This window comes from Cinclus cinclus, chromosome 9, assembly GCF_963662255.1.
Source record: "Cinclus cinclus chromosome 9, bCinCin1.1, whole genome shotgun sequence".
Classification (NCBI taxonomy): domain Eukaryota; kingdom Metazoa; phylum Chordata; class Aves; order Passeriformes; family Cinclidae; genus Cinclus; species Cinclus cinclus.
Window position 1 is genome coordinate 6,389,238 of NC_085054.1, and position 20,435 is coordinate 6,409,672.

Below are 20,435 nucleotides of genomic sequence, written 5' to 3' on the forward strand. Positions count from 1 at the left end.
CAAATACTTAGATGTGTCAGAGTATATTGCCAAAGCAGATACACCAAAAGAAAGATTACTAATTTTATTATGCATGGAGAACTTCCTGCATTTTAAGAACCCTGTATGGTAATTTTTATTTTTATTTTTATTTTTATTTTTATTTTTATTTTTAAACAAATGCAGATCGTATTATACCTCCTTCTTTCACAAGAAAACTGAAAGAAACGTATGGTCAGCTGGGCTCTTCTGCTGTGCTGGAGTGCAAAGTTTATGGGTCACCACCCATTCTGGTTTCCTGGTTTCATGATGGACAAGAGATTACCAGTGGAGAGAAGTATCAGGCTACTCTTACAGACAATACCTGTTCTCTGAAAGTGAATGGACTTCAGGAGTCTGATATGGGAACTTATTTGTGCACAGCTACTAATGTAGCTGGGTCTGATGAATGCAGTGCATTTTTGAGTGTTAGAGGTCAGTATCAGTAAGAAGGCAGAAATCAGAGGGTCCAAATTTATTTTCAGAAATATTTCATTTTTTCTTTGTTGAATATTTCTGATGACTGTGATCTTTAAAAGAAGTTCAAATGTACTTCTTCTCTCTCTGTTTTACTTGTGTGCTTAGAACCACCATCTTTTGTGAAGAAACCTGAACCACTGGATGTTTTATCTGGGGCAAACATAATCTTCACTAGTATTGTAAAAGGTTCCCCTCCATTGGAAGTTAAATGGTTCAGAGGCAGTGTTGAGCTAGTACCAGGACCCAGATGCAATATGACCTTGCAAGATTCCCTTGCAGAACTGGAGCTGTTTGATGTACATCCACTTGAGAGTGGAGACTACACCTGCCAGGTCTCTAACGAGGCAGGGAAAATTTCTTGTACAACACATCTTTTTGTCAAAGGTTTGTCAAGACTACTGCTTCTTATGCTTCTTAAATATGGTCTCTTGGCTTTATTTAATTTGTTTTCTTCCTGTTGTTCATTATAGAACCAGCCAAATTTGTGAAGAAGGTGAATGATTTAAGTGTAGAGAAAGGGAAAAATTTAATCTTGGAATGCACATATACGGGTACTCCACCAATTTCAGTGACATGGAAGAAAAATGGAGTGAAAATAATGCATTCTGAAAAGTGTAGCATCACCACTACCGACACATCTGCCATACTGGAAATCCCTAGCAGCAAACTAGAAGATCAGGGGCAATATTCTTGTCATATTGAAAATGATTCTGGGAAAGATACTTGTCATGGTACAATTACAATACTAGGTGCGTCAAGCCAGCATCACTTCAATAAGTGTTATTAGAACTATTAATGTTCGTCATGCAATATCTTTTTATGCTAATGGCGTGTCTTTGTCCTTCAGAACCACCTTACTTCATTACCCCCTTGGAGCCAGTGCAGGTGACTGTTGGGGATTCTGCATCCTTACAGTGCCAGGTTGCTGGAACACCTGAAATGATTGTGTCATGGTATAGAGGTGATACAAAGCTGAGAGGAACTGCTACTGTGAAAATGCACTTTAGGAACCAAATTGCTACTCTGGTTTTCAACCAGGTAGACAGTAGTGACAGTGGGGAGTACATCTGCAAAGTAGAAAACTCTGTTGGGGAGGCTTCTTCATCATCTTTGCTTACAGTTCAAGGTGAATATTTCAATTTTAAATATAGGCCTATTTTTCTTAAGTATGCTTTGCTATTTTGAAAAACATAAATTGCCTCTTCCTTGTAAAACACTTTACTGTTTCTTGATGTGTAAGATACCCTGTGGCACTGTCTTCTACTAACAAAAGCTGACCAGTAAAGCTAATTGAAATACAGCACTTATTGACCACAGCTCTTCTGCAGTGTTACAAGCCTCTTTATCTTCGGTCCCTATTCAGGATATTGTTCTGATTGTTTCCAGTATTAGCAGTCCTGAGGCTCACTGGGTCTAAGAAAAAAAATGAGACCCCTCTTCCTGTAGTCATACGTGCAGCGCTCTTTACAACTAGTTCAAAATAAATTATATGCTAAATAATATTTTTAATTGCAAGTTGTGAGCAAAAATCCACCACCCTCTGCAGCATATTAGTCAGTGGTTATTGGTGAGTACAGCAAGAGGTGCATGTCTTCTGAAAGACCTCACTGTACACAATACTTGTTCTGTTACAGAGCGTAAACTTCCTCCTTCTTTTACACGAAAACTAAGAGATGTTCACGAAACTGTTGGCTTACCAGTCGTGTTTGATTGTGGCATTGCTGGCTCAGAACCCATGGAAGTGTCTTGGTTCAAAGACGGCGTGCGTGTAAAAGAGGACTACAATATTCACACCTCCTTTGTAGATAATGTAGCAACTCTCCAGATTTTGAAGACAGATAGGAGCCTTATTGGCCAATACACCTGCACAGCTGTCAATGCTATTGGGACTGCTTCTTCTAGTGGCAGGCTTGTCCTTACAGGTTGGTGGGCTGTGAAATATTTGATGGAAATGTCTTGAAACTGAGTTTTGTTTATATATGGATTTAATATTGTACAAGAGATTATTCTTATTTCACGCAGTCTTAAAGTAAATTGAGATTTTAAAGTGATGGTTTTTTATTCCTTTCACTCTTCAGAAGGGAAGACTCCTCCATTCTTTGATATCCCTCTTACACCTGTGGATGGCATTATTGGAGAAAGTGCTGATTTTGAGTGTCATGTTTCTGGAACACAGCCTATTAGAGTCACTTGGGCAAAAGATGGCCAAGAAATTAGAACAGGAAAGACCTATCAGATCAGTTGTGTAGACAACACACCCCATTTGACCATCTTGAGAGTTGACAGGGGAGATTCTGGAACATATACATGCTATGCTAGCAATGAAGTTGGAAAGGATTCTTGCACAGCACAACTGGCTGTTAAAGGTACTGAATAGATAATAGACTATGTTTACATTTTTCTTTCTTCAGTTATAAAGGAAGTTGGACTTATTACTGCAAAATAGCTTTGAGAAAACTTCTGAGATGTAGCCTGAGAGTACCTATCTGGAGATACCAATGAATCTTTTATGGGAATTAGGAAGGGTCACTAACAGCAATGAGAGGAGAAATAAAACATTCTCTTTGGCGTATTTTCTCAGTAGGCCCTGGCTTATTTCTTTCTTAAGAACTTCACAAAACTCTTGGGGTTATTTAAATGGTGTATGACTTAAATCAATGGAAGAGAATTTTTTTTTTCAAACAGGAAAATACAACGCCAGAAACAGTAAGAGCAGGACTCCTGCTGTTTATCTTAGCATAATTTCACTTAAAAAATATATCCAGTTTAAACGAGAGTAAATATCAATTCCCCAGTGCTCAAATTTTTCTTGAAGCATTGTCTTTAGGATTTTTTAATCTCAAGATAGATTCATAGAATTTATGTTCTTTTTTCACAGAACGGAAAACTCCTCCTACTTTTACTAAGAAACTGTCCGAAGCAGTAGAAGAAACAGAAGGGAATGAACTTAAACTTGAGGGTCGTGTTTCCGGCTCTCAGCCCTTGACTGTTGCTTGGTATAAAAACAACCAGGAAGTCCATTCAAGTGCACACTGTGAAATATCTTTCAAAAACAATGCCTTGCTTTTGCATATAAAGGCTGTAGAGCAATCAGATGCTGGTTTATATACCTGTAAAGTGTCCAATGAAGCAGGAAGCGTGTTGAGTACATCTTCAGTTGTAATCAGAGGTTGGTTGAAGTATTGTTTTTCTTTGCTTCCCATTTTTCTTTGTTTCATTTAGCTGCAAATATATAGCTTCTCACTAATGAGCTGGGTTTTTTATCTTGAACAGCAGTGATTTGTCCAAAGATGGACATAAATCAAAAAATCGGGAAATTCTTTTATTTTTGTGATTTTCTTTCTTTTGTTTTTTTTTTTAAAGGAGAAGCTTCTTTTTCACTATTTGCTGTGGGTGATTTAAGGTGAACATTGAAATCTTTGTGAAATTTCTGCTGAATTTTTAATCATTCTCTTTCAGTGGAGTAACAGGGGGTTTGTGCAATGAGATCTAAGCTTGGGCAGTGTTGACACTGCATTGTGGTAGCATGACACTTCGTCATAATAGTCTTGCAGGAAATTGCAGGTTTATTTCTTGAAAGACTTTTATGTAGTTTTGCAGCTTAATGGTGCCGTAGTTCTCATACTATTTTTGCATGTAAAGGTTCTTGCTGAGGAGATAAAGGTATCTCTTGCATGTTTATATAGAAAATTTGCTGTAATGCTCTCTTGATATTTATTATGTTTTATAATGTTATGATTTACATTCTCAGACTTCTGTTTATCATCCTCCATTCCTTGCCATTGCCTCCTTAGGAATCACATGTATCTCTCTCTCCCTCTCTTATATTCTTCTTGATCCTGCTTTCCTCAGTATTCACTCAAGCATTTTCATATTCCAGAACCTAAAAAGCCTCCAGTTTTTGACCAGCCTCTTCAGCCAGCAGCAGCAGAGGAAGGTGATACCCTACATCTTAGCTGTCATGTCCAGGGATCACAGCCAATCCGGATCCAGTGGCTGAAGGCAGGAAGAGAAATAAGAGCTTCAGACAGATGCAACTTCAGCTTTGCTAATGGAGTAGCCCTTCTAGAACTTGCTGCAGTTACCAAATCAGATTCAGGAGAATACGTATGCAAAGCCTCAAATGCAGCTGGCACTGATACTTGCAAATCTAAAGTGACAGTCAAAGGTACAGTAACATGAAGAAAATAAAGCATATGATGAAAATGTCAACCAAAACTCTATCCCACTCTTTCTCTGGAACAAAAAAAGTTAATAATCTAGTAAAAAATAATTATTTACTTTTAGTTTTTAGTAAAACAGTAGAATCTGCTAAAACAGGGTATTTAACAATAATTTATATATCAGTAGTGTCATAAATGCTGAAAGATCAGTGTCAAATCAAGAGTACATCCCTACCAAAGAGATTAAGAATCTAATTTCTAAATCTAAACACCAAATTTAAGAAAAATGCAAGCTAAAGGGGTGAAATTACTTGGCCATGCATGTCTTATGGAAAGCATGTGAAAAGTGGTGTTAATTAAAGGAAAATACAGAAGGAATTTGAGCATGTGGCCTTAGAGTCTTTTAAGACTTAGTCTTTTAAGACTATTACATCTCTAAGACATTTTGACCTTTTAGGTGAAAGCAAATACTGTCTAAACATGAGTCCTTTTGTGTGGTTCTTGCTTCATAAGAGGCCAGCAGTATGCAGAAGTTTTCTTTTTCAATACATGGCTTAGCCACTAGGCTAAAGACTAAGTCAAAGAAAAGCAAGATAATTTAACAGACCACTGATATGAAACTGCAAGTAACTCTTAGGGCATAATATACAGAAATAGATTGAAAAGATAAAACCACCACAAAACTTATCCATTTTAGAAAATGAGACTTTTTATTTGCATGTCTATCTATGGATTTGCATCCACGGAGAGTATAAATGGCCTGACTGGAGTAAATGAACAACACAGTATGGCCCATTGTGGACAGTTTAATCTGGAAAGTAAATTGCAAGCTGGTTAAAACAGCATTAAAATATTTTGCATTTTTACCTCTTGCACAGTATTTTGTTCCATCTTATAAATTAATTTGCATTTTACAATTCCTTCAGAAACATCATCACCTATGAACATAAACAATTACATGAAGCCATCTGTTATAACTCTCTGACTCTGTTTTTTTAGAAAAACCGGCAGCTGCTCCAGCAGCTAAGAAAGCAGAAGTGGAAGGCAAACTTTATTTTGTGTCAGAGCCTCAGAGTATCAAAGTCATGGAAAGTAAGAACTCTTTTCAAAACAGTACAATGTCTACACCCAATTTGCCTACACCTTTTATTTGAGATTATGTCCCTCTGTCATAAACAACTGGAAAGACTTAGCTTCCTCATTTGCATCTTTCTGCAGAGACCGTTGCAACATTTATTGCAAAAGTTGGAGGAGATCCGATTCCAAATGTTAAGTGGATGAAGGGAAAATGGAGGCAACTCAACCAGGGAGGCCGCATTATAATCCAGCAGAGAGGAGATGAAGCCAAACTAGAAATAAAGGACACAATAAAAACTGATTCTGGCATGTACAAATGTGTAGCTTTTAATCAGCATGGTGAAATTGAGAGGAGTGTAAACCTGCAAGTTGAAGAAAGAAAGAAAGAAGTTGTTGAAGGGGATCTCAGGGCAAAACTAAAAAGGTATATTGAACATTTTTATGGATTCATTTGCTATCAACACAGAAGAAACTTTTTTTATTCTACATTTCAGAACAAGATAAAATTTAAAAATATTAATTGAATATGAATAACTGTACTAAAAATAAAAACACCTGACTAGACTAAGTTAAAGGATTCTACTGCACAGGACAGCTCTGAGGTGATTATTTCACTAAACAGTTTTCTGGGAATGAAATGCTGAATAGTTAACTTCTGTTATTGATTTGCATAGCACTCCAACAAAAAGAAAAGAAGAGGAAGAGCAACCTATTGATATCTTGGAACTTCTCAAAAATGTAGATCCCAAAGAATATGAGAAATACGCTCGCATGTATGGAATCACAGATTTCCGTGGCCTTCTGCAAGCCTTTGAATTACTAAAGCAAACCCAAGCAGAAGAAAGTCATAGATTGGTAAGACACAGTGTGACTGCAGCATTGGCTCTCTCAGGAGTAATATGTTTCCCTTGAACAGACGTGGTGTCCACACTCTGAAACTCTGAAGTTATGATGTGTGCAGGATTTTCTGGTTCCTCTTTAGATCTTTTACTGGCAGTTCTCAATTTCTGGCATGCTTAAATCCAAGAAGAATAAATGGGCCTTCTGACTAAGTAGGTTCTGTCTTCATAGTTTAACTGCAATTGTTAGAATGGGAAGATACACTCACTGGTTACAGTACAGTTACATAAAATTTGATGTAGGAGTGAATTCTGTGTTGGATAAACATAACATCCTGACGTTTAGTATCCCTTAATCTTTGAGTATATTCTGCATTTTTATAGGAAATTGAGCTCACAGAGAAAGCTCAAAGGGAAGATCAGGAGTTTGATGAGCTTGTAGCTTTTATTCAGCAGCGACTGACACAAACAGAGGTAAATAATTTTTGGACTGATTTATGCAATATTTAAATCTATAACAGGGAATTTGAAATTAACTTAAACTAATATTTTCCAGCCCATCACTCTGATCAGAGACATTGAAAATCAGACGGTTTTAGCAGATGAGGATGCTATCTTTGAATGTGAGATTAAGATTAACTATCCAGAAATTAAACTGTCATGGTACAAGGGAACCCAGAAACTGGACTCCAATGACAAATATGAAATTAGAATTGAAGGTGATCGCCACATACTGAGAATTAGAAACTGCCAGCCTAATGATCAAGGAAATTTCAGAATAGTGTGTGGACCACATATTGCCAGTGCCAAGCTAACTGTGATTGGTAAGTGTACTTATGGAGTATATATTTGAATAATTTTACACTTTATTTATTCATTCCAGTCTCTGATCTCTGTTAAAATATGTGTTTTAACATGCTAATAGAACCTGCAGTTGAGCGGCATCTTCATGACACTACTTTCAAGGAAGGAAAAACATGCACACTGACTTGTCAGTTCTCTATCCCAAATGCCAAGTCTCAGTGGTATAGAAATGGGAGACCCATTAAGATAGGAGGGAGATATTCCACACAAGTCTCTGACAAAGTGCACAAACTCATCATCAAGGATGTCAGAACGGAAGACGAGGGACAGTATACATGCAAGCTTGACAGTCTAGAAACAACAGCAGATCTGGCCATTGAAGGTTTGTAAAGATACAGAATCTCTTTCTTACAACAGTGACAGTTTCTGGAGGTTTCATTAGCAGAACAAATGAAAATGAAAAGGATTTCTGAAAGACAGATTCCAAAACTTGGAAATGGACTAAATAAGAATTTTTGTCTTTGAGCAACACGTGACATACTTGGGTAATTTAGTATTCTTGACTAAACCATGATTAATAACATTCCGTAGCTCACAAGCAATCTGAGTTGTACTAGCTTCTATTTTCTTTGGAACTCTTATATTTCCTTGGGCTTTTTCTTAATTATTCTGTCTTTAGTTTCCTTAATGGCTTCTCTTACAAAATGCATCTGCACAGAAATCTTGTTATAGTTGAACTCTTACATCTTCTAATCTTCATTCTTATGCATAAAACTTCATAGTACATGGAATCCCTTTTTCTTACTCTACTTTTTCAAGATCTATTGCTATTATCCCATTAAAATTTAGCTGTTTTGATGACAACAGTGAGAAGCATTCAAATACAGTAAATGCCATGGTGGTGTATAACAACTGATGTATTTTTTTTTCTTTCTAAAAACAGCGGAACCAATTCAGTTCACCAAGAGCATACAGAACATCGTTGTGAGTGAACACCAGTCCGCAACTTTCGAGTGTGAGGTGTCTTTTGATGATGCAGTTGTGACATGGTATAAAGGCCCCACTGAACTGCGAGAGAGCCCCAAGTACAGCTTCAGAAGTGAGGGTCGCTGTCATTATATGACTATTCACAATGTTAATGCAGAAGATGAAGGTAAAAATGCATGAAACATTTGTGCTGGTGCCATTTTTTATCTGTTTGTTGGGGTTTTTTGTATGGCTGATTTTAAATGATGAAAGCATATAAATATGAACATTCTTGGCTGCTGCAGGTGTGTACTCTGTAATTGCTCGTCTTGAACCAAGAGGAGAAGCAAGAAGCACTGCAGAGCTCTATCTTGTAACTAAAGGTTAGCAAATATTCTAAACAAATTTGTTACCACAACCATGTGCAAATATGCTTGTTTGAAACATGATTCTGGAAAAAATCAATAGTCATAAAAGAAATCTAATGTTCTTTTGCAGAAATCAAACTGGAGTTGAAGCCACCAGGTAAAGTCCTCAAGCAAGACTGGCACAAGATCTTGCCTATACTGTGTCATAAAATTAAAAAATTGTTCTGCTTTTTTATTATTTTCAAATCTTTTTTTTTTTCCTGGTTGGAGTAAGTATAACCTACATCCTGAAAAATATTTATTCCTCATCTGCAGTCATGTGGAACTATTATTCTCATAAGGAGTGGCAATGACTATTGAGATAAATCCATAATCAGTGACATTAATAGGGACACTATTTTCTCCCAATTCTCTAAAATGCACAGATTTATTTTTGTTTGAATTGCTAAGCAATAGAACAATGAAGATGTACCAAGTAATAGATAGGCTCTTCTCTGTACAACTGAAAAAAAATAGTAACAGAGGCGGCAAAATGGATAAAAATCACCTCCTTATGATGTGTAGTGATCTTCTTTTTTGAATGTTTTTAATAGCTTTCTCCAAATGTTGCAAGAATTATTTAGAAATAAAACATAACATTGTATGGGCTGACTGAACTGAAAGGTTAATATAATTAGTTATCTATTGGTTGGCTAGCTTATACTTGAGGAGCAAGCTACAATCCTTTTATGCTACAAAAAAAGATTAAGGCACCATCAACTGCTATACTTGAGGAGAACACATAGATTTTTTTTTTATTGGTAGTATTTATTAAGTCAATTAAACATTTTGATTTTCTAGATGTTCCTGATGCCAGGGTTGCAGTTCCACCCCAAAAGCCAGCTGAAGGTAGGGTAACAAACCATACTTGTTCTGTACCTGCCCTGAACCAGAAGGCCAGTGGGAACCCAAGAGAAAAATCTTAGCTCAGCAATAAGATCTAGTTAATTATCCCTGTGAACAAGACTTTGATAGGCTTCTTGACTTGGATTGGCTTCTTTGTTGTGTGGAAGGTGAAAACTCTGCACAGGTAGTGGTAGGAGTTAATTTAATTATCTTAAAACAGTTCTTTCCATCATGTTTTCCTATCAGTCTGTTGTTCATTTGATCTTCCTTTTATTTCCATCTTCCTCTCTGATAGTTTTTTTCCCTAATTTTCATCTCTTCTTTTTGCCACAAAAAATATCCTTTAAACAAGCTGTCTAAATTACTGCCTTTAAAAATATTCTTTTAAAGCCATACATTGGATTTCATGTTTATGGCAAATGGTCTCTCCCCAGGCTCTGGTTTTGTACTACAGACTACAAACAGTAGCTTTCTGTTGCACCCAGTAGCTTATTACAATAAACGTCAGCAGTTTAAACTTCTTGGGTTAATTTCCAGGATAATTTGGTAAATGCTTGCAGTGGCAGCAGGAAGGGAAAGTTTTGATATTGAATTGAATTGCCATCAGCAAAGATAGGAGAGTGATGGCAGCAATGAAAATAAAGCTGAGGACATTCAGGGTTCAAATAAAGATAGACTGGGGATTCCCACACAAATTATATTTATTCAGCTGCTCTAAACTCTCTGAATAAGCACTCTGTTTGCTTATATTCTGCAGCTGCAATAAAATCCTCTATTCTGTTTTCACAAACCAGAATTTTTCTTCATTAACAAGGAAATATCAAACTTAAATTTTGTTCTAAATATTTTATTTTTTCCTACAAGCTCCCCCTATTCCCATTCTTCTGCCTCTTGTTCCACCTCCAGAGGAGAAAAAGCCAGGTAAAAGTCCTTATAGTATTTGAATGCTATGTTCATGTTTTTTTATGACAGTTGGTTTTCGGATTTCTGTTTGTTTGGCTTTTTAGGGGTTCTTAAGTTTTTAATATAAATTTTTAAATCTATTATTTTTAAGCAGAGAAAAAGGTTCCATTAAAGAAAGTTCCCCAAAAGGTGGTTAAAAAAGCTCCTGAAGAAGTCCCACCACCTAAAGGTAACTTTTTTCCTTTGTTTGAAAACTTTTTTTAAAAAGAGTAAAATTACCTTGTTCAAACAAGGTGTTTTGTGTTGAAATAACTTGAATCTATCACAATGGCTTGATTTCTGGCTTTATGTTTAAATCACACATTTAAAATTGAAGCCTATTGTGACGGCTTAAAAATAGTCCCTTCTTTAAACCATCTGTAAGGGTGAAATAATTTCAGTAAATGTGAACATTCAGTATGCCTTGCAAATTCCAGACTATGATATGAATAATCAATTTATTTTAGTTCCTGAGGTGCTCCCAGAAAAGCCCAAAGAGATCAAAATAACATCCATGGCAAGGAAAGAAGAGATACGTGAAGAAAAGACAGTACATGAAACGCCCAAAGAAATCTATGAAGAATGGGAAGAAGATTATGGTGAAGACCATGACTATTATGTCAAGGAAGAGGGCTATGACGAAGGGGAAGAAGAATGGGAAGAAGCTTATGAGAAAAGAGAAGTGACTTATGAAGAAAAAAGAATAATTCATGAAGAAGGTATTTGAATTATCATGTCATTTTATTTCTTCTCTTTTCTGATAACACAGGATATCACAAGGTATGGATGCAGACAGGAATGGATGTATTAGAAATTCTTTGCCACTGAACTTTGCAGGTCTTAAAAACCCAATATGAGTTAGTAGTTAGTAGTAAGGATATGTGCAATTTTTAGTTTCTTGGATATTTCTGCTATCATTTTCATGTGCTCTAGATGAACTTGATTTACTTAAATGTTTCACACATTTATTGATTGATGTTAATGGCTGTATTTTACATTTTCTTGCATGCTGTAACTGTCTTGGGGATTAGTAACACGTACGGCTCTAGGAACAAATTTTGGTTCTGATGAGAAAACATGAAACTTGAAAATAAGCAAAACATTTTACTTAACAATTGGATCTCCAAAACTCTCTTTATGTTTTTAAAATTCACAAAATTATAGTGGCATAACCAATAACTAATAACTACAGAGCCTTCAGACAACATATTTTTTATCATTTATCATCATGGTTTTGTTTTTTTTAAGTGACTGAAGTTCCTAAGAAACCCGTGCCTGAGCGAAAACCACCAGCCATTATAGCTGAAAAGAAGGAAAAGAAGGAAGTAACTGTTCAAAAAGGTATGACTTTCCCCAAAAACTAACAGGAACATGCAGGTTAAGATCTTTCATGATTCTCCTTCAAGATGAATGGTGCTGGTTAATCACATTTCCTTGGGAAGAAGAAAATTCTCTTTATGTTGGACAGTGAGATGAGCAAGAGCCATGGCAACCCTTTCTCTTCTCCCATGACACATTTGTGGGCTCTCTGCTCAAAGGTGGTTGAATCAAAACAAGAATTGATGGCAAAATCAAACTGAGCTTCAGTTCCCCCTCCTTCTCCCTATATGTTAGCCTTGAGCACAGGTGTAACATTTAAGAAATTAAATGCTGCCCTTCTGGAAAGTATTTTCCACTTAGATCACTGCATATCTCTCAAGGCAAGGGTGGGCCTTATTGTCACCACTGTTCACCCCCAGTTAACAATGCACTGGACAGAGCACAGCATGCACAAGACTTATAACATCTTAAACAAAAAAACCCCAGCCAGTTCTATCTGATTTGTATCCAGAAAATAATTTGTGATGTTACTTAAACAATAAATCTATCTAAATTACTTCCAGTTGTCAAGAAACCTGTTGATGAAAAAGTGGAGGTAACCACTCAGAGGGTTGCAGAAGAAAAAGTCAAAAGGGCTGAGGGTAAATACTGTTTAGTTATCTTAATGTCATCTTTCCGTGACTGTTGTGACTTTTGTTATTTAGCTGATCTGCATATGCTTTGTCTTTATTTAACATGGTCTGATAAATTTTTCAGTCTTTGAAATATCTAATAAGAGCTTCTGCTGAATTCTTTAAAAGAAGATTGAAAGCTTTTTAGGGGAAAATAGTAAATGCAAATGTTAACTACCAATGCTTTAAGAAAGGGTGTATAGAATTGACCTGGGTGAAATAGTGTGTTTCACTCTAAGCTGAAGATGTGAAATCCCCATCTTGCTTAGATTTCCATTTTGACCCACCTACCAAGATGCCTTGGTTAATTCCTTCATTTTGAAATAAAGATGGACCCTTATTCTCTTAGTAGCTACCTCCTTTTGTGTAGCATTTCCCATTCTGCAGCAGGATTCTGTCAGCTGCAATTCAATAAGTATCAGGAAATGACCTGTGTGTTAAATTCCCTGATCGCCTTTAGAACACAGCAATAAAAAGGAAACAAACACATTCCTTATGTTGCTTTGTGTGATTCCAAGAAGCCTGGCTTAGCTGCTGAGTTAGATTGTTTGTCTTGCTGGTTGTATTTTCAACATCACCAATAGATAGATGTAGACTTACTTTGATCTCTTTGCTAAATGTTTCACTGAGTAACAAAATTCTAATGCCAACAGTTACCAAGAAAGTTCTGCCACCAAAACCTACACCTATGGTCGTTGAGGAAAAAGTTATGAAAAAGGAAGGTACAGATCAGCATCTTTCAATGGCAGTTTACACTTTTTTCAGTGCCCAGTGTGTTTCTGTGCTTCTTTGGAATATGTGGGCCTGTGTGTATGTATCTGGATCCAAAGCAGTACTCATGCTGTGACTCGTCTCAGTGTTTAATTAGTATGTCTACCATGCTTTTGTTTTTTATAAAGTCTGTTTTTAACATATTTGTGGATAGCCTTTTGGTTCTTGTTTAAAGAGCTTACAGTCACACTGCAGTGTGACAGCTTTTTTTTCTTCTATTCTGCTTGCTGGTCTATCCTTACATAATAAGCATAATTGTGTCCCTGTGCCCAAAAATATCTTTGAACCTTTAAAATTCTTCTGATGTACAATTTCCAAAAGCCTGTGCATGCATTTTGTTCCAAATGTTTGGGTTAAAAGGTGTCTGTGTCTTTAGTCTTTAACAAATACTAAATATTATACTTGTGTGCTTGTTCTATGTTCAGTATTTTAGAATATGAATACTGGCTGTCTAAATATGTCGAAGACTTTAATGTGCAATACAGATAAATATTTGATAAAAACTCACATGCTAACTACCACTACAGTGGATCTAGCATATGAAATACTAAAACAAAATCCTATCTTTAAAGTACCAACAGTAGAAACATGGACTGTTTCAGAAGAAAAGATGTCAGTTTCTGTCCACAGAGAAGAAGAGTATTCATATGATATTACAGGTATGTACAAAACCAGAAGTCTATGTACCCAAATCAAAACAATCTATCAATCCTACTATGCTTTCTTTTGATCTGTTTTTATGTATGGCAAATTACATATTTAGACATACTGTACATTTGTCTTTCAGTATGCCTTGCTTTTTTGTCCATTGTTTATGCTTTTGATTTAATTAGCTTAATAGATGGAAATATTTCAACTATTATATCTTAATGTTGTTTAAATACTTTTCTTTAAAGAGCCAACAGAGCATGAGAAAACAGTTGAAGAAAGATTCTTTGAAGCTGTTTACCCAATTGAAGGTAGTTTGATTAAGGATGGGAGTCTAATAAATGTTTGTTTGTTTGTTTGGTTGGTTGTTTTAATTTGAATCAAAATTCATTGTCAGATTTGCACATACTTTCATTTTCTGGATAAATTTTTTTTACATATTAACATATGGGTTTCAGTGATGATTGTGTATTGTACACAGCTAATAGCTTCTTAAAGTTTTTCAGATTTACTATGGACATTGATATTTCCTATCTCAACTATTAATATCTTTAAAATTCCTATTGTAGCACAAAGGGAGGTAGAGGAGGAGGAAGAAAGAGTTTCTACAGAACTGGAGATCTCTCACGTTGAAGGTGAATAAAGTTTTTTGCATCAGCATCTGTTCCATTTTTCTGAACCCTCACGTTATCTCTCTGTAACACTGTTTAGCAAAGGATAGCATATCAGAACTGAGATCTTTCAATTTCTCTATGGCTCTGCTCTCAAAGCTTCAAGCCTTACTGCATTTCTATCTTCTTCATGACTGCTTTCAATAATTCCTGTAATAGCTTTCTGTGAGGTGGGTTTGTTGTATCTGTTTGATAAAAGAGAATAGTTTTTGACATTCTGTGTTTCCTTTTACACCATCTTAAGAGTAGTCTACTGTGGTTTACCACTTATTTGAACTGGCTCCTAAATGATCACCACCTATCTTTTAAAGTGCCTGAGATACCAAAGAGGCATGTTCCAGAAGAAAGAAAGCCTGTTCCTCTCCCTAAAACAGAAGCTCCATCAGCAAAAGGTATTTCTACTGCTCTAGTAAAAAAGAAAGAAGCAAAGCCCAAACAAATTTTCTTTCTTTGTATTATTTTTCATGTTTTCTTGAATATATTTAGGAATTTGGTCTCTATGTGTCTTTGTTTTTTGCACTATCTCTGTATGCATTATTTGATTTAGCATTGTCTCTGTTGCACTATTTCAGTTTTTCAATTGTGTTATAACCTAGTGTACAGCTTGAATTTGTCGCAGCTTGGGCCCTTCTCTTTCTATTTAAGTTGTGTGGTTTTTGCAGGCAAGTGTAGAGTGTTTTTACTTCAAGAGAGTAAAATGAAAGGTGCTAGTGCAGTGATTTTAACATAAGAGTTTTATACTATATCATGTCTTTCCTGTATTGTCCACATTTGTCCAAAAGGCTGTACATTGCATTGTGTTGCAGTGCTCAGCTCCTTGTGCTCATTGCATAAAACAATCTCAGGTTACTCAAATCTGGATTAGTGTTCCAAAAACTAAAGATCTCTTACTTTAATAATGTTTTCCAAAGTGCCTGAAGTCCCTAAGAAACCTGTTCCAGAGAGGAAAGTTGCTGTTGCTAAAAAGGAAGTGGCTCCCCCAGCAAAAGGTACAGCATCTTTTGAATGTGGGTTTTAACCAGTTCTGTGCTATTGTCCTCTTCTTCTAATTTCTCTGATGTCCTCAACACATACAAAAAATGTAATCTTTCTGTTAATGTGTGAATGTCTGTTCTCATCTAAGGCATTCAAAAGCCTTAGAAAGATTACTTAGAAGAATTTTAGTACCTTTAGAGTTTTTGAAAGGCCTAGGAAAACTGTGCCTGAAGAAAAAGTACATGTTCCTTTTCCCAAAGGAGAACATCTGCATGCCAGATACAATTACTGATGGAAAGTACACTACTTGTTGAGTTTTATTTTCCTTTAGTCTCTGTGTATACATGTTTGTGTTAGAATTTATATTTTATGTATGATTCTCTGTACACCCATGAGATGTTTTAAAACCTGGTAATATGTTTGAACAGCTCATTCTTCAGTTAAGAAATCAATCTTAAAGCATTTGATAGTCTTCTGGCAACTGATCTGATTTTGGTTTTTATCAAGCATACGTTGCTCTTGTGATATATCTTTCTATGTTAAGTGTATGAACGTGTTATGTGGCATGTCTTGGCATTCTTACAAATGGATTAATGAAATCTATAATACTCCGATAAATCTTTCATATTTAGAATTCAGTCATCTTATATTTTATGTTTTTTTAAGTGCCAGAGGTTCCTAAGAAAGCTCCCCCAGAGAAAAAGGTTGCTGTTCCAAAAAGAGAGGAAGCTCCAACACCTAAAGGTACACTTAAGAAAATAATGTTCTTTTCTTATTATCTTTAACATCTCATTTATGTCAATTTTTGTGTTTGATTGCTAAGTTAATCTGGTTTTACTGGTACTTCATCTATGTTAACATGTATCTTTTGTGTCAGTTTTGTCTATAGGTGTGCTGTAGACTTATTCTTAAAAAACTTGTTAACTAAGCTAATTATATTATAATTAATATCTTTGAAGTGCCACAAGTACCTAAAAAAACAGCTCCAGAAGAAAAAATGCCTTATGTTCCTAAAGTAGAAACTCCCCCCTGCAAAAGGCATAATATAGCTCACTTTAATGTCATTTACTGTACTCTTTAAAACATTACATTTATCTCAATTTGGTCAACTGTCATGTTTGGTGAGCAAAACATCTCCATGTGTAATCTTTCTCAACAACACATTACTCTTCCGTGGTGCGTGTGCCAGTTTTTACTTCAAATGTTCTAATACAAATACTTTTTTTAAGTGCCTGCAGTTCCTAAGAAACCTGTCCCAAAAGAAAAGGTATCTCCTGCTGTGCCTAAAAAAATTGAGGCTCCTCCAGCTAAAGGTATGCTTTCTAGCAGAATACAAGAATATGCTAAGTCTCAGCTTCTGTCTAAGTTCTGTGCTGTTATTTGTTGTTGATTTGTGCTTCTCCTGTGAGTTCTGTTCTGATTTAGACAATGAATCATTACATTATGTTGTATCTCTTATGCAATACTTATACAGTATTCTTTCTAAATATTGAATTTCTGTTATATGTTATGTGCTCAGTACCCTTCTTTGGAAAACTAGATTTGACATTTCAAAACTATGTTTTCACAATGGAATTGGTAAAGCATACATTTAATATCATTATCTTTCAAAGTGCCTGAAGTGCATAAGAAAGCCACTTTTGAAGAAAGAGTACTTATTACAGAAGAAAGAATATCTGTTGCCATTCCAGAAGAAATTCCATCACCTGAAGGTACATTATAAACAGACAATAGTGAGAAACTTGTGCTAGTCTGCAAGTCTGTTGTTTTAATATCAAGATCAGAATACACCAAAAAAATTTTGATAGTTGTCTCTTATGAGTTTCTGCAGGCTGTTAAAAGCCTCCTAAAGTGTCATTTACAATTTCAGTCTTTAATGTCAGGATCCCACCACATTTACAGGAATGAAAACTCTGCTACTGAATGCAATGATCTTCAGATCAGGGCCTCAGAAATTTGTTTTGAATGTATTGTTTATTTTAGAGTCCACAAATTAGGGCTGTAACCATCCATTTGTTGTACTCACTACAAAGCTGTCTGTAGCCCTGAAGATAAAATACTGCTTGCCTCTGCAGTGTTAGCATCTCACCAGCTTTCTGTTCACGTTCTCATGTTGAGGGAAGATTGAGATTGGTTGTTTTAAGTTAGCATAATTCCACATAATATCTGCCTCATGATAACTGCAATCAGCATTTTGTCTGTTTTTATATCCCATTAATAACTACCCAGTCAAGACTATTTGTGTTTTCCTTTAAAAAACATAAATGAATTTATAGAAGAAAATTTGGAACATCTATCTAAAATATGAACTTGCAAATACACATTCATATGGATACATGCATTGTTAATTTCTGTTTGTCTCCTGCAAATTAACCTTTTCACCAGAACTAGTTGGGATTTTCCCTGACAAAGTCATCTTTGTAGATGAGTGCATGCCAGGATTTCCTTTCAGTTCTTGACCTATCCATCTCATTTTTTTCCTCTCCTCACTTTCATACAGTTGGATCAAGGAGAAACCCCTAATTCTTTGACTCGTTTCCCCCACCTGAGCTGTTCTTATGGGGAAATTTGGGGACCTGAGGCATTCTAATGAACTGAAATTATTTGACCAGTGAATGGTATTAGATACAACACAGAAGAGGGAACCTGGGATGTGGACAAGCCCCATAATTTAGAACAAATCATACACATATATGTGTGTGTGTGTGCACAGCTGGATTGTGTGCATATCTGTCATTGTCCTATAGAACTTCTAAGAATTGGTCTTCATCTTCTCTATCCATCAACCTTTCCCTCTCTCCAGCTATCAGTCCACCAAAATACTAAAACTAATAATTTTCCTTAAAGAACCAACAGTTGAAGAATGGTCTGAAGAAGAAAGAGAGGAAGTATCTTTTTCCCTTCACAGAGAAGAGATTTCTGAAGGTACGACAACAATTCAGGAACACTAGGCAAAAGGAAAAAAAATAATTTTTGGTCCATACCAAATAGATGGTTTGGATTAATATCTGTTTTATTCATAAGGAAAAAAATACTACTATATAAATATGTTTTGTAACTTATAAATTTTAATTTTAATGTCTACAACTTCTATTTCTTGCTTTTGAAAAGTGATGTAGCTAATCCTCTTTCAACACAGTGAAAATAGTAAGTTGTCTCTTTGAGAGTGAAATCTATCAGGACTTCTTTCTGTTGAAAGTTCTACTCTCGCCAGGTTGTCTGCATAAAGTAAACATTCTTTCAAATATCACAATGCACTCGAGTTCCTCAGATAATTTCATTGAAAAATAACTATATTGTTTCCACCTGTGAGTTTATTGGTGGTCACATAACACTGTGAAGGACTGTAACACTGACTCACTCAATTTCCATGACAAGTGACACCACAGATTTTTCCAGGGACATCTTCAGTCAAGGAATTTTCTCAGTATTTTGGGAAAAATCTCTTGAAAAAAAATCAACATTAGTGAGCTAGAGGACTGGAGAGAGCAGTGGAACATTTTCAAATTTCACACAAATACAAGATGAGGGCTCAATTCCATTTAAGTTGCTTGGAGTGTTCCCATTGGCCTCAGAGGAAGCAGGATGGCTTGAATGTAGTTTTTGTCATCCCAGAGAAGTCTATAAATAAAGCACACTTGTTTATCTTTGTCTTAGAAGTATTTTATTGCTTACCAGGGCCATAAATACAGTAATATATGTCAAATACTTAAACTTCAGTATTTTTATATTTTACTCTTTTTAAAAGTGACTGAAGAAGAGTCTTACTACATAGAGGAGACAGTAACTGTTCCAAAAAGAGAGGAAGCCCCACCCACAAAAGGTACAAGTTCATTTCACTACACCATATGAGATGTTCCATCATTCTTAACATTATGTTGTCACTACATGTTTATGTCCATTTTTTGGCATTTTTGTATGTGTTTGTGCTATAGTGATACTACTCCTCTATGTAAAACTATGTAATTGTAATCTTTTAAAGTGCCTGAGAAGCACAGGAGAGTTGTCCCTGAACCAAAAGTCCCATCTGCTCCTAAGGAAGCTCCAGGAATTAAAGGTATAAACCAGTTTCTCAACTGGTTGATGTGTCTTCAGGGGGATTATATTTGTCTTACTGTCTGCTTGTACATGTTGGCATAGGTGATGTCTTCTCACAGTGATGAATGCTGTCTCAAATTCCACCTCGTACTTTGAAAATTATTGTTTGTTTTAACTCAGTAAAATGCATTGTGTAGTAGCCAATTGCAAATATTACACTTTAATATTCTTTCTCATCTTCCTTCTCATCTTGCTCATTTTTCTAAAGTTCCTGAAGTTCATAAGAAAGCAGTTCCTAAAGAGAAAGTACCTGTTCCTGTGTCTAAAAAAATGGTGGCTCCACCAGCAAAAGGTATATCAGTGGCTTGTTCTTGATGCAAAAAAAAAAAAAAAAAAAAAAAAAGCTTTTTGCTGCATTCTATCTTTAACATATATGCCTTGGTTGGGAATTGTATTGTTGGTACAATATATATCTCCAGTATCATATTTCTTCAACACTAAACATGTTTCTATGTGTTTGTCTACAATGACACCTGTGACCTGTGCTGTCTTGATGAGATTTATGTTAGTATATGTTATTTATATGTTATTTCATCTTCTATCTTATACCTGCTGATGAAATAAAAAAAAATTTCTAAAGTTACACAATCTTTTTTAAGAACCTGCAGAAGCATTGGTGCCCACTTTTGAGGCAGAATTTGAAGAACCTCCAACAACCAAAGGTAAACAGATTATTACCATGGAGATTTTTTAGTTTGGTCTTGCAGCGTTTGTGTTTAGGCATTTTACTTAAATACAG

General features: G+C 35.6%; 1 protein-coding gene across 1 annotated transcript in view; it reads left to right on the plus strand.

The window, feature by feature from the left end:
* Positions 1–20,435, plus strand: part of TTN (titin) — a 237,732-nt gene that overhangs the window by 77,376 nt on the left and 139,921 nt on the right. Inside the window, exons 90-126 of the mRNA XM_062498574.1 lie at positions 166–453; positions 604–882; positions 969–1,247; positions 1,346–1,624; positions 2,133–2,420; positions 2,577–2,864; positions 3,377–3,667; positions 4,379–4,666; positions 5,661–5,753; positions 5,880–6,162; positions 6,413–6,593; positions 6,962–7,051; positions 7,134–7,401; positions 7,503–7,763; positions 8,325–8,534; positions 8,653–8,730; positions 8,846–8,872; positions 9,556–9,603; positions 10,465–10,521; positions 10,655–10,732; positions 11,010–11,261; positions 11,791–11,883; positions 12,426–12,503; positions 13,187–13,255; positions 14,201–14,263; positions 14,522–14,587; positions 14,935–15,015; positions 15,535–15,612; positions 16,265–16,342; positions 16,558–16,635; positions 16,825–16,911; positions 17,212–17,310; positions 18,446–18,523; positions 19,347–19,421; positions 19,581–19,677; positions 19,837–19,988; positions 20,296–20,358. Coding sequence (XP_062354558.1) covers positions 166–453; positions 604–882; positions 969–1,247; positions 1,346–1,624; positions 2,133–2,420; positions 2,577–2,864; positions 3,377–3,667; positions 4,379–4,666; positions 5,661–5,753; positions 5,880–6,162; positions 6,413–6,593; positions 6,962–7,051; positions 7,134–7,401; positions 7,503–7,763; positions 8,325–8,534; positions 8,653–8,730; positions 8,846–8,872; positions 9,556–9,603; positions 10,465–10,521; positions 10,655–10,732; positions 11,010–11,261; positions 11,791–11,883; positions 12,426–12,503; positions 13,187–13,255; positions 14,201–14,263; positions 14,522–14,587; positions 14,935–15,015; positions 15,535–15,612; positions 16,265–16,342; positions 16,558–16,635; positions 16,825–16,911; positions 17,212–17,310; positions 18,446–18,523; positions 19,347–19,421; positions 19,581–19,677; positions 19,837–19,988; positions 20,296–20,358 — 5,541 coding nt within the window. The remainder of the gene's footprint in view (positions 1–165; positions 454–603; positions 883–968; positions 1,248–1,345; positions 1,625–2,132; positions 2,421–2,576; positions 2,865–3,376; positions 3,668–4,378; positions 4,667–5,660; positions 5,754–5,879; positions 6,163–6,412; positions 6,594–6,961; positions 7,052–7,133; positions 7,402–7,502; positions 7,764–8,324; positions 8,535–8,652; positions 8,731–8,845; positions 8,873–9,555; positions 9,604–10,464; positions 10,522–10,654; positions 10,733–11,009; positions 11,262–11,790; positions 11,884–12,425; positions 12,504–13,186; positions 13,256–14,200; positions 14,264–14,521; positions 14,588–14,934; positions 15,016–15,534; positions 15,613–16,264; positions 16,343–16,557; positions 16,636–16,824; positions 16,912–17,211; positions 17,311–18,445; positions 18,524–19,346; positions 19,422–19,580; positions 19,678–19,836; positions 19,989–20,295; positions 20,359–20,435) is intronic.